Source organism: Anguilla anguilla, chromosome 10, assembly GCF_013347855.1.
Source record: "Anguilla anguilla isolate fAngAng1 chromosome 10, fAngAng1.pri, whole genome shotgun sequence".
Lineage (NCBI taxonomy): Eukaryota > Metazoa > Chordata > Actinopteri > Anguilliformes > Anguillidae > Anguilla > Anguilla anguilla.
In genome coordinates, this window is record NC_049210.1 from 23,052,347 (window position 1) to 23,066,933 (window position 14,587).

Consider the following 14,587-nt stretch of genomic DNA (forward strand, 5'->3'; position numbering starts at 1 on the left):
TGACTCATCAATCTGAAGAAGACTAATCAAACTGCCCCCCTCTGCAGCTTAGTCCTCAAAGCTGGAATATTCCATTTTACCCACCAAATAGGGTATTGATTTGGGTTGTATCAGTTGCAGTCAACTTTTCCAATGCTTGACTAGCACCGTCTCCTGACATCGACTAATGGCTACGCCTTTGCACCCTCCCCAAAAGACACACAGACACAAACACACACGCCACGCACGCACACACACACACACACACACACACACACACACACAGTATTTGTCCTACAGAAACACTAAACCTCAGAGAGCACGAGGAAATCTGAGAAACTTTAATACAAGGCAAAATAACATAAGCATAAAGCATCACTCCCAGCCCATAGTTTGAGCCGCTTGGCTGATTGGCGCAATTCAGGATAGGAGAGAAGTTTTTCTCCACAGAGCATGTTTTTTTAAATTCTGAATACAACCAGCTGAGAACATTAAGAACACTCTGCCAGCCAAATGAGCAGCAGCTAATGCAGGTGCAATGCTGACCCTGACAGACACGTTTGTACAAAAAGACAAGGAAAATCTGGTCAACTAAAACCCTCCCTGGATGATAGTCCCACGAATAACGCTCCTCCGCATGGGGCCGCTGATCCAGAACAGGAAATCTTTAACAAGTCTTTCCACGTTGTCAACAATCACAGGCAAACCACATTTGGATGGGCACAGAGAGAACAGAGACAGGCAGGTTTCCCACGTTCGTGTTACAGGTCAAAGGCAACCGTAGACTTACCCACGCAGTTGAAGAAAGGTTCCTTCCGACACTGGCTGGAGCAGCCGTCCCCATTGGCAGAGTTCATGTCGTCGCACTGCTCCCCCAGCGATCTGAAACCAAACACAAACCTTCAATCGTTCATTCCTAACAGTGTCCGCTGCGCAAATGGATGCTCAAGGATCAGGGCGAGATTGTGCGGCACTGCACCTACCTTTGTATGCGGCCATCTCCGCAGTACGGCATCCCCAGCTTGTGAGTTAGCGCTGGTGATGGTTCGCTCTCTGCTCTTTTAGACACGGTCAGTACATGGTATGTGTATTCTCCACCCAGCTCCACATCCCTGTAACACATATGCACAGTGATTGAACAGAATTATAATACTGGTCCAATACAAATAGCCTCACAGCATGGTTGTAAACAATGTGACGCCAAAACATAGGCAGGTTGATTACCGATTTAGTTAAAAAAAAGGCCTCCATACTGATACGTTTGCCCTTTGTACTGACACGGAAGACAAACATTTATGTTCCCAATATAGTCATTTCAGCTGTATTGCAGCCAGATTGGCATCCAAGCCATTTTCTGCTCTGCCTGGGAGTTGAATCGTTGGTGAGCAGGGGTGGCTTGATTTGAATCCCTAGATGAAGCAAGCCTAAGGAAAATGTATCCCTACTAATCAGAGACATGCTCACTGGCAGTCTGTTGTGTAGAAGCTTCTATAGCCGAAGAGACATGGTATATCTGAATTTTGCTGAAAAAAGCAACAATCTCAATAAAACAGGAATGCAAAAAACTAGAAGCCTGAACAATTGCCAAAGTTTTACCAGTGACGCTGATCATTACTCCAGCGCAAGTACATTTTTTAACCTTTTTTTCTGAAACTACACAATTACAGTCAATACCAATAAAACATATGGGAAATTAATTGAACTGATGTGATATTTTCAGAGTAGGTCTTCCCCTATAACTTAATGGGATGTTGCATGTACAGTTGGAGAATTCTTATGTCTGAATACTCCTGTCTGAATTTTGCTGAAGTGAACTGAACAGAATTGTGAATTGAATTGGCTGCACTGTCAAATGCCAGACCAATAAAACATCTCTAAATAAAAATAAAGCATTTTCAAATTATGGGAGAAAAATGCTGAGAGAAGAGGCAGGTAGAATGAGGCAGAGAATCCATGAAAAATATATCATGTCTTTTTGTGTAATATAAAATATAAATATTACAGCATTGTTAGTTCCTTGATAAATCAACACAATCAACATATTATTATTATTATTATGAGACAGAGCTAAAGGTTAAAGGTATTACTCTATATTAACGCTGCTTTCTAGGATGACTGGAAAATCTTTGGGGGCTGGCCAACTGATTTCCTATCCACATGCACACACACACGCACACACGCACACGCATGCATGAATAAACATCCTTAACCCGGTGAAACAAGGTCATCAGTGGAAGATGTCACAGAACACTGGTCTCTGTAGAAGTCTGCTTCAACTTGCAATGCAATCCTGCACACCAAAACTAAGGCTTTAATGAACACATTAGATGCCTTATGATCTCTACACACTTCTGGCTGTTTTTGCTGTCATCAGCGCGCTCCTTACCTCATTCTACCTTTCAGCACGGCACTTTCTCTGAATTCCCTCAGTTAATACCCAACTAGGTCAGGTGTAAACCGGGAGCTATGTAAGCCATCCTGAATAAAGGCACCAGCCATACAAATAAATTATATCACTAATGACTAGTCACCACCACAGAATAAAGATAGAAAACCACCACAGAAATGACCTCAGCAACTATGCCTGAAAATAATGAAATAATGAGCCGATCTGTAGTTCAACAGAGGGAAAGGGGATAGAATGAGCCACGGCAGCACACATCCCAAGGCACTGCACCCTAGCATATGTATTCTTCAGATTCCACTGGGGCATGTGACAAACTCATGATTCGGCCTTTTTCTGCATGGTTCATCACTGATGCGGCACATAGCACCAACTGCCAATATACAAGATGGTGAACTGAAGCACCAGGGCCCAGAGCCAGAGATGGAGGGGAAAGGAGGGAGGAAGAGAGAGAGAGAGAGAGAGAGAGAGAAAGAGAGGTAAACTAACCGATACAGAGCGGTTTGCTAAACATGACCACTCCTATAAATGATCCCTCTTCCGGCATGTGCACCAGAAAAATGGACTCCAGAAAATGGTTAAGTACATACAACTTCATCAAGACTTTTTATCACTGAAGCTGAAATTCTGACCAAATGAAGTGAGCTTAGGTTGAAAGAATGTCCAGGGAACTGACATCTTGACTCGGATTTCACTTTTACTGCAAAATACTCACATTTTAAACTATGTCAACTGGTTTATTAATGACACAATAGCTTAAAATTGGCACATTCTTTATTCTTATATCTTGTTTTTTTCCTCTTTGGGAAACTCAATGTACAGTCAGAGTAATAGCATAAATAGAACACTTTCTTTGAATGTCGTAGTCAATAAAACGAAGGGAAAACATCATTAAACCATCCAATCCAGATTACAATGACCCTGGATTGGAGGAGGTTTTCTATTGCTTGGACATAATGGGGTCTCATTGGTTAGATACAACAGGTGTGGATTGATGTAGGCTACTACTACTGGCTAGACAAAAGGGAGCCAAGATTGAAGCAGTTTTTGCATTTGCTGTGGGTTCACATAAAGTCAGCCATCCACTAAGAACTATCTCTACAGTCAGCAGATGTGTCTCCTAGCAAGCAGATAAGCAACAACCACTAATAAGTGGCAGAGAAAAGAAAAAACTTTTAAAAAGAGAGAATGTCTATGGATGTCACGGCAAAATCACAGCATTTACCAAAAAAGAACAAAGCGCTTTTCGAGTACACCTACAAAAAGTCTTCTGAGATTGTCGCAGAGACAACTATATTTACCATTTGTGTTTGTGAAGTTATTGATGTCAGAAAAGTGTTGAAAAGTGTTGAATTGCCAGCCTCCACAACAGGCATTTCTCCACCCTCAGTGTGAACAGGGAGAGGCTCTCAGAGACATACAGTAAGCGAGCTGGCGCACTCGCCAGGGCTCAGAAGTGGCCCGTGAAGACTCCCGCGGACTCCTCTACTAGGTAATGTTCTATTAACACCACGACACAGTATGCTGTCCTGATGGGCTACGCACTGTGCATTCCGTTCCTGGAGTCTTGGCATCGGCAAAACAATTTTAGAATCACTTCCCGAAATTCGGGTCTTTATTAGATTAGTGAGTCACCGCAAGTAAAAAGAAAACATAGCTGCGAAAGATGTGAAGCCATCAGAAACACGACCCTGTAATGTCACCAACAGCCTTTCGCTCAGCCATGACATCACACTGAAGAAGAAGTAAAAAGAACAGCTTTCCATCGTGTAGTGCCTAAAAATAGAAGGTGGGGACAAAAAGTAAACAGGATTGCGAGACGTGAAAGAGACGAAAAAAAGACCCAGATGAGAATCACCAGCTTGCCGACCGCTGGCAAGGGTTCTGGCCTGTTTTCAAGAGCAGGTTTTGTGAAAAACTCATATTATTTTTACTACGTGACACTCTCCAGAACCTGAGAGTGAGTTCATTCAAGGCTTCCTCTTGCTTGTCTTCCGCCATCAACAACCATGCTCCACCTCCTCTCTCTATCTCTCAGAGAGAGTCGAAAGAGGGATGAAGACGGACATTTTTTTTGTAGACATACTAAGAGACGAGACGATGGTGAGAGCAGCTGGTGAGAAGGAATTGCGAAGATAGGTGACTGATACCATGCCTGCCTACCACATCTGCCACCGATAAAACCATGCATCACAGAATTTGCGATGCACACGCTTTGACGGCAGTAGCGTTTCTCACACACTCCTGTGAGCGCTTCATATTGAGGTTTTCTGCATTGCGTTTGCGTCTTATGCAAAGTCTCTCCCAGACATGAACTGCCCACCCCCCACCCAATTTTTTTGTGTCATGAAACATACTGGTTCTATTGCCACAAAAAATATGGCACACAGAAATTGAAATGAGACTGCAGGAGAAAAACAGAAGAGGAAGACCTTGGATAGTGCGTCAAGACGCTGTGACCCAGACAAGTTTGGAAAAAAACGGACCGACCGTCGAAGAGTGGAGGCCGCCTGCTTTAAATCAAGTTCATTGTCTGCAGAGACGAGAGTGTCCAACCCAAGAGGCGGGGCTCTGGGGGAGGGAAACCATCAATGACATCAGCAGAGGGAGAGGCTGTTAAGAGGAGGCTGCAATGGGGGAGGGGGCTCTGTGATCACAGGTTACCGTATCCAATGCTGAGGGCGCTGGCAGTGATTTACATTTTTTAAAATCTGTAGTTTACTAACACCTGAAGATCAGTATACACTGAAAGAGGATGTGGGGTGAAATTTTAGATTTTCCACAAATCCAAAAACAAGTGTGTAGAGTTATGAAGGCAGTATGTTGTATTCACTGCCGGCATGAGTGTGTGCGTGTGTGTGTGGGTGTGTCAGAAATGGAAGCGGGAGAAAAAGATGTTTACGGAGAACCTATCGTACTGTACAGAAAACATACTCCAGTCTAACTAACCTCAAACACCATATCAAAACTGTTTCCTGACCTGATAAATTATCTCTCTGATAGGTAATCTAGTCTCAGCAGTCTCTCTTCTCCATTAAGAAGACTTCCCATCATGGGGCAATCTCTTTCTCTCCCTCTCTCTGTCACTCTCCCCCCATGTTTTAAAAGTCCTTATCTTTACTGTCTCTCGAAAGCCCTAATCATAGCATACTTCACATGTGTTTTGATAAGACAAATTGATTATACAAAGAGGAACTGGCCAACAGATTTCGCCAAAGCAAACTTGGGATTCATAAAACACTGGATTTGGATGAATGACTGACTAAACAAATTAAATACTGTAATATTCCCGCTGGGTGAGAAACCTCAAGTTAAAAACTGTAGAAATGTAGAAATTTGCACACGTGCATCATGAAGGACAATTGACAAGGTAAAACTCCAAATGTACTTTATAGATTTTAGCTACAAAGGAAGCCGTGAATTATTCTGAATTGTCATGATCAAACCACCAGTTTTGTTTGAATAATTTTTACCCATGAGCTTTGTTCCAATTGACACTCTATTTGAGTTTCCTTAATGGAAATACCATTAAATGTTTTTTTTTTTTTTTTTTTTATCATAACAGTGGTTTTTGTGAAAAATGAAACATATTAACAAGTCGAAAATAAAATGCAACACAACAGCAAAAGAAATGAATTCATAAACAAAACAACCATGATAAAAAAAGGTACTTCAACAAACCATGTTTTTGCAAGTCATACTCTATTTGAAATTGACTGCACAGATCCAGCTTAATGTAATTCAATTCGACCCATTATACACAATCCTAAAACACGTTTAAATATTTCTGACCAAACTTTGCTGTGATTTAATAAAATTGTAGAGAAAGAAAAAGATGGTTAATATTAAATAAGACAAAGAGAGCGAGAGCTCCCTTAAAGTCTATGTCTTATCATTGAGAAAGGAGAATGAAGTTGAAAATAACATGCAAAAATGATTATCTAAGTGTAGGACTAAAAAGTGCTGGAGATCATAGAAGGCTCTGCTCTGAAGGTCTACATATCACAAGGGGAGGAGGGACAGGATGGGGCTGAGGGGGGAATAGGGGCTTCTGGGTGGGTAGAGTGGGGCGGATGGGGTGGTGGTAGGGGGTGCATGGCTTTACGCTTACTATTGAGCAGCCAAATTTTAAACAGGTCACTTGCATTGAATGGACGCCCCCCCCCCCCCCCCAGACTGCCTTCCACCTTTGTTCCATCAGCATCCTAACGGTGCAGAAAGAAACCTATCTCTGCACAACACCGTACAACCGAAAGAATGCACCTCTTTCACAAAACAAAGTCCAAGTCACACCTCAACCCTAAAAAAGGCACAGCTTTTTACTCATTATTCAAACACCGAAAACTCAATAGCCCCTCCAATAGGTAACAGGTGCTGGTACCCATGTGTGAATGGGTTTCTCTCTCCTCTGGCACACTATTGGCACACTGAATGACCGAAACTTTGATATATGAACTGCTTGATCAGGCACTATGGAAACTAATTTTGCACACATAATCACACAAAATTAATTTTTGCAATTGTGTGATGAAGATGATTTACTTTGCTGATAAACTTCAGCGTAGGGATCAATAATTGTGGCCGTTGTAGTTCTAGAAATTACAAATTTACAACTCCGCTGAGATAACGCCTTCGACATACTTCCAGTTTTCACTGAAACTGCGACTTTGGCTGCGTAGAATCCGGTCCCTGCTACGCAAATAGAGCCTTGTGCTCCATGTGGAATTGAGAGACAGTACATATGTAAAAGCACACTCCATTTGGCGGGAGCAGGGGAAGGGAGAAGTGAACTGAATTTGCTATGACTGAAGAATTAAACAAAATGTATATATATTTTTTATATTGCACTTTGTATCATTACTTTTTCCATTTTGTGTTTTGCCTTGTTGAAATAGTTTCTCACTGTGCCTAGAATACCCTTGACCTTTAATAAAACCGATATAATTTAAAAATAAAAAAGTTGAAATTGATGTTGTGTCCTTTATTTCAAGAAAATCGTTTTGCAAAGTATGGTTTCAGAATCTTTATGAAATTAGGTGATGTGGGTACTAAAATTGATGCTGTAATGCTGCGTCAGCCTGATGCCGCTGGGAAACAGCCTTGGTCATATAAGGTAGCAAAAAAACATGGCCTTTCTAGTGTTATTAAAGAATCAAATAGGAAATAGATGCAAAATCTAGGAAAGAGTGCCTCACGAGTGCATACTGAGCCCTGAAGTTGCAGGCTGGGGGCCCAACAGGTCCAATCCTGCAAGGGTGCATGGTAAAGTCAGCTGGAGGTCCCTGGGTTACTGCATACTAACGTACTTACATACTACCGGTTTAGGCAATGAACAGACCTGATGCAAATCCATTAGCATCACAATGGATAAACTTACAACATAAAATTTCCATAGTAGGTGCAAAGGGGGGATTGAGAGTCGCCTTGAGGGTACAGAGTCAGATGTAACATAGATAGATCTAGTTGATCTATGATAAATGCTCACAGTGGTTGTGCAGATCAGCTGTATTAAGCGAGAGATGCACTTCTCCTCCAGTAGGTGCTAACATTCTCCTGTCATACTGTGTGTAGTGCCCGAAGTGTGCAGGGCAGCCACTGGTTCGTGGACTCACAGTGCATTAGACAGCCACCCCCCGTCCCTCTCCCTCATCTGGAGAGACCGGTGTCTTCCTGTGTTTGGGGTCAGAGTCCGATAACATTGCTTCTGCAGCCCGTGGCCTTGGAATGCGCGATATGCGATGACGTCACTACAGAGGTCCCACTGGGGGCTGCCCCTCGGCATGGGGTAATGGACCACAGCAGCAGTCTGCGGCAGGAGAGGAGAGCCAGGTTTGGCATAGCCGCAGATAATCGGCCCTTTCCCACACCCCTTTATCCTGCCACAGGGTCCCAAGATAGCTTACAGATCTTACCACCTCAGCACCCCTAATCACAGATACATTCATGTGGCCTGGTGCTCTGGATCCAAATTCAAAAAAGAATACTCAGTAAACATGGGGCTCCAAGTCCCTTTCCGAGAATAGAGTTTGGGTTTTTCACGGAAATCTTAAATCAGAAAATGTAATGGATCACCACTTCACAGACAATGTTTGTGTGACACTGGCCCGGAGTTTTTTTTTTTTTGTTTTTTTTTTTTTACTTTTTTGTTGTTTCCCTTTATTTTCCCATTTTTTCGTGTTATTATTATTATTATTAACCTTTATTTACCATGGGGAACACATTGAGACAAAGGTCTCATTTGCGATGGTGCCCTGGTTACAAACATTCATACAGTGTAGATATGTTATGTTGTCTGAAAAAATGTCAGTTTCAAGCAAGTGGCTCAGTAGAGAAAGACATCTCTAAAAACAGCTCAGCAGCCCCTCATGACATCAGTGTGAATTTCTGAAAATAAACAGGATTTTTTCGATTATTTCAATGTTCAAAATCAAGTGTGTGCTTATAGCACATAAGCGTGTAGTACAAAACAACTATATAATGACAAACAACTAAACCCCTTCACCATGTCTGCATGCTCTATATATATATTGAGCTGAGTTGCAACCACATTTTTAGCTGTTCACATTAATAGGCTATTTGTGTAAATGAGCAGGTGTACCTAATAAAGTGGTCACTGACTACATATATATATATATATATATATATATATATATATACAGCTGTGAAATCATCTCCCTTGCCTCGTCTGACCAGCCACCATTGATGTTACATTTGTATAGTTTAGCATATTTTTGCAGCATTTAAATGCATTTGCATTTGTTTTATTCCACCCGTGATTCTTTCACCGGTGGCTCAGAAGCTCAAAATTCTCGAAATATCCACGAAAAAAGATTTGAGTTGCTATGAACTTCTGAGATTCTCAGGGCTCATACTTTGGCATTTCAGAACCCACGCACAAAAAAAACATTATCGCACCGGCTATCGTCATTGGCGCTAACTTCTTAAATATTTATTACTTTGACACTTTTTTCCTTTTCACACACATAAAGCCGTGGGTGGGAGTAATGAAAATTCTTTAAAATACTGTTACAATGCTGTCTCGCTACACAAAGGAGGTGTGAAATCTATTCTCATGACCTGCCTGAATATTGTGCAGTCTTACAAATCAGTGGCGGCTGTGTTATTCTTTTTAGGGCTTGTTATGGATATAATCTGTACATATTCAGAATTAATGTTTTGGTTCTTGGTTAAGTGTGGTTAACTTGCACTGGTGCTTCAATATCTACACTCAGTAATTTGGAAGTATTGTTAGATAGGTTAGGCACTATTGCTCATGTAAATCAGGGTGAATTAGCTTATGTTCTCCTGAACTGTTAGTTGCTCTGAATAAGAACTTTTGGTCAACGAATGTAATGGTTTAAATGGCAGTGTGTGTTACATCTTACTGTAGTCTCACGCATCCCATAAACAAACTAAGTGTAACATGGCCTTAACAGCACCAGAAGACATACCTAAACATTAAATCCCACTCACTACAGCACACCATGACACCCCAGACACTACACCCTTCCACCACAACCCAAACACTATGCCCCACACACTATACCCCAGATGCTAATCCCTGCACATTCAATGTCACCACATCCTAAACACTATTATATTACATTACAGGCATTTAGCAGACGCTCTTATCCAGAGGCACAACATTTAACATTGCATTTTTTACATTGCATCCATCTATACAAATGAATATATACTGAAGTAATGCAGGTTAGGTACCTTTCTCAAGGGTACAACGGCAGTGTCCTACTCAGGAATCAAACCTGTTACCTTTTGGTTTCAAGACCAGTTCCCTATGCATTATACTACACTGCCCCCCCCGCCCCCCCTCCACCCCCCACTATAACCCAATAGACGCTACATCACACCACTACATCCCACACCCTATCACTATACGCCCGCCACACAACACAACACTACACCCTACTCCTGTACACTACACTTCGGGAAAAACTGTGCCATAAATCTACCCAATCCACAAGACCATGCAGTAGAGTTCTAATTAACAGTCCCTGATTCGGGTGTCTTTCACCAAAACGGTAATGTAGTAACAACCCTCTGCTGTCCAAGTAGCTCAGCCACATTCTGCCAAGACTCGTGGAGCGGCCCCTGGACCAGCGACATCAAGCGGGACGCGTGCTTTGGCGGTGAGTTTGTCACCCACAGTCCTACAGGGCCACAGGCAGAGCAAGCCCATTTGAGAGACTTTCTTCCCGGCGAGCTGCAGGCAGAACAGACTTCCTGGTGATGGTCCACGGCTGCGGCCAGTCAACGCATCTCGCGGAAAGGAACACCACCAGGCGAACAAGCCCGGACCATTGTTGATAAAGTAAAGTCTCAACAGCACTGACGGGATGTTAAAGACCCGTCAGCTTGACACATCCAAGAAACCCCACCCCTCAATGGAGTGAGGCTTTCGCTCTGTACTGAACACAAAGGGGTTCAAGCCAATGAAAAGCTGGAAAAGGGGGCACTGAATGGACTCCTGCAAGGTAGAACCCTGCCCTACGGCATGTTCCTATTAATGAGTTTCCTGGATTCTGGAATTCAGCTAAAGCTTCCCAAAGAAATCCTGTGAACCAGAAAGCCGTTCCTGGAAAAGAAGTCTGCACCTTCTCCTGCTTCAACCGCGGTCCACCACTTAGGAGCTGAGTTTGTATACTCAGCCCAAAATTTCTGTGTTCCGTGCTTCTCTCAATAGACTTCAAAGAACAGTGTACGTGAGAAAGAGAGGCAGAGAGGCACATGAAAAAGGAACGACAGAAGACAAAGAAAAATAAAGAGGAGAAAGAAAGGGGATGAGGCGACAGAAGGGGACAGAAAATGAGACAGAGAAAGAGAAATCTGCAGATTAGCTCATTCTCTGACTGCACCTGCAGAATTGAGGCCCAGAAACATCCGTTTAACCCTAGTGTTGTCTTCACATTACGAATGCACAATGTCTGTAAAGGGTCTGTGATAAAAACTCTTCATTTAATTTTTAACTTCAAATCTATATTTTTAATGTAGAAACAACCTGTTGCTCACCAATAAATAGGTGAAAATCTGTTTTCCTACTTCACAATCCAGAGAAACTGTATTTCTTCAGTCTACACCACTCGTTTTCACTACAAAATACATTCTTTCTTTATTTTTTGCTGTAATAGATGCGGCACAAGTTTGATTATGATTTCTGATTTCATAACTGAAGGGTTTTAAAGACTTATAAGATATCTTTTTACCCTGACAGATTACTTTTATAAAAAAATTTTAAAAAGGTAAATGTTATCATTTTTAATGGAAGGGTCACTCCAGGAAAAATCATCAAATTTCATAATGAAAAAATTTTATTTAGGGGGTTTTCACTGCTATTCACTCAGAAAACAGTCATTCTTGGCTGATTCTTGGCAGATTAAGATTAAGAAGCAGCAGAGCTGCATACTTTAGACTTGGCGGACAGTTCTCAAATTTTTGTCAAATTTTGAAAAAAAAACTTAAACAAATACAAAAACAACTCACTCCAGGAAAGACAAAAGTTTACTCGTCAAGATTGATGGGGGTCTACACCAATCACCAATTCAATGTGTATTCTTTGGCCACCTGATTGGCCAATTAGTCTCCTTGTTCCAAGATGGGGAACTCTCTTCACTCACTTTCTACGCTGAAAAACAGTCACTTGCCAATTGTGATATAAAAAAATCTAAAAGGGAAAACTTTGTGTCTTCACCTGATGTAAGATTTGTAGCCCATCTCTGTTAAGCGGGCTTGATAAAAGGTATAAAATGTGAGGGCCCAGAGTTTTTGGGCAGGAAAGGGTGTTGGGGGAGTGAGATGGATGCAGGTCTCCATGGCCAGGGAGACTGGGTAAGAGGGCAGGTCTCTGTGGGTGTGTGGGGGCAGGGGTTAGAGGGACCGGTCTCTTTGGGCGTGTGTGGGCGGGAGGTAAGAAGGGCAGGCCTCAGCGGGCATGTGCACGGGGGGAGTAGGAAGGGCAGGTCTCTGCTGTTGTGGGTGTTTGTGTGTGAGGAGGGGGAGGACAGAGGGGCAGAGGGGCAGGTCCCTCTGGGTTCGAGGGCAGGGAGGGGGGGTGGAAAGGGAAGAGAGGGGGTTTACACTACCCTCTGAACCCCAAACTGGGTGGTCTCTTCATATCAACATAAAGATGCTATTTAGCTCAGCTCTAGTGGTGCACTCCAGTGGGTGCAGGGGGCAGGAAGCCTCCCTCACAGTCCCCACACACCCACCAATGGAAGCCCTGCCCCTCAGCTGTCACTCTAGTAAATGGACAGTCAGTTCCCTGATATGTTTCATTTTGAGAAGCTGGCTGTTTCAACCCTGCAAACCTCACAGATTGGATTATATACACTGACGTGTTCATAAATGTCATTTGTAGCTAGTGTTGCCCAACCCTGCTCTACAATCTACAGATCTACAGTCCTATATGTTTTCATTTCAACCCTAATTTGACATACCTGACTCTACAAATTAGCAGCTCAAGGAGATCTCTAGCTGTTGAACGAGGTGTGCTCTGTTAGGGTTGGAGTGAAAACCTACAGGATGGTAGATCTCCAGGAACAGGGTTGGGCAGCCTTGTTTTTAGCCTTCGTACTCATTTGTAATCTCAAACTCCATGGCTGCCAAGCAAAATAAACTCTCTCAATCATTATGTTCAGATGTATAGTCATGCTTACTTTGTGGAAAAATTGTTACTCTGCCCTGACAAGATATGAAAAATATTAATGATAAACAGACATAACGACTAAACTCTTACTCCTATGGCGTAGGTGACATCACGGGCTCCTGTCTCTGTGGCTTTATTGGGGTAGAATGAGGGGCAGCTGAATTCTGACAAGTTAGTTACACCATCAGAAGTGAAAACCTAGACCTGCCATTTTGAATATCCCTGAGCCACTGCGATAAACTCCACCTTTCTGAATGCGGCCAATGAAGTGCAAAATACAGAGAGAGTGAAATAGAGAGTGAGACAGAAAGAGATGAAGAGAGAGAAAGAAAAGGGAATGAGGGCAGGAAGGAGGTAGAAGGGGGGAGGGTGTATGTCACTCTGTCAAAGTGGGTGGGAGCAAGAGTCTCTAGTGTAAGTGGTAGCAGGGAGCATGTGGCTTTTCTTTGAGGCATGGTGGACAGATTTATCCCACTAAGTAAGGGTCAGGGTGTAAGGGCCATCCTCTCACTACCTGTGAACATGCATGAGCTGCCCAATGGCTGGAGTCTCTTGAGATTTGAGTGATCTCCGGCTACCCCAATCCCGGCTGGGCCACCATCAATCAAACCCCAGTAACCAGAGGGAGGAAAGGCCTCTGTTCTTCAAACGCACACACTCCAGGCTTTAAGGTTAGGTCTGAGGAAAATTGATGGATGCCCGCATGGGGCAGGTGACCAGGTAACCTCTTTCAGAATGTGAACTCTCCAATAACACAAATCCCGGTGTGAAATTCTGGCGACTGACCCCAGCCCCCTACCCCAGAGGGTCGGGTCCCACATCCTCAGAATGGGCCCTCGGATAAATCACCCAAAACCGTATTGCACAGGGGTGGGGTTAAGAAAAAAAGGGGGGAAACTGCACGTAGCCAGAGCTTGCACTTGACTGCCAGGGGTTTTCCGTTTTGCAGGAGGCTATGAAAAACAAACGTAGCTGTCAGTCGGATTGTGTTGTAGCTGTGGTGAAATGTACTGCTGCGAGGGCAAAGCCTCACCGGTGGCATGTTATGACCCCGCCGTGCCTTCATTGTGTCAAAACATTGTGCAAATATTTTTTTTTTAAAAACATTTAAGTAGAAATTTTTTACAATGTGCTAGATATAATTATTTCATCCTGAACCTCCTGAACAAACTATGGCATACAAGAGAAGCCTTCCCATAATGCAGTGCATGTGCAAGTGGTGTCAAAATTATCGCGAAGCATCAGCATGCTAACCGTAAGTGTGTGAGAACACATGGCTCCACAGAGGGAAACCGCTCTGGCTTTAGGTGTTATAATGTGCCACTCATAAAAACCAAGCAAAGTGCAGCACATTCTGTTTCTGTGGGCCTCACAATGTGAGTGGAGGTATTGGGGCCTAAGTAAGGGGTTTTACTACAAATGTCAGAAGAAAAGGACAGGGGGAAGATCGGTTTAGCAAAAAAAAAAACTGCAACCTCACGTGAATTTTTACTCCTTAAAAACCCCCGGCGAACTCTGTTCTACAGCGAAAGTCTCACTGCAGC

General features: G+C 43.0%; 1 protein-coding gene across 2 annotated transcripts in view; it reads right to left on the bottom strand.

Annotated features, from left to right (window-relative positions):
• pappab (pregnancy-associated plasma protein A, pappalysin 1b) overlaps nucleotides 1-14,587 on the bottom strand; it is a 155,951-nt gene that overhangs the window by 91,738 nt on the left and 49,626 nt on the right. For both annotated transcript variants that reach the window (XM_035380451.1, XM_035380450.1), the window contains exons 8-9: nucleotides 963-1,091; nucleotides 770-861 (exon numbers count right to left, since the gene is read on the bottom strand). In XM_035380451.1, coding sequence (XP_035236342.1) covers nucleotides 770-861; nucleotides 963-1,091 — 221 coding nt within the window. The remainder of the gene's footprint in view (nucleotides 1-769; nucleotides 862-962; nucleotides 1,092-14,587) is intronic.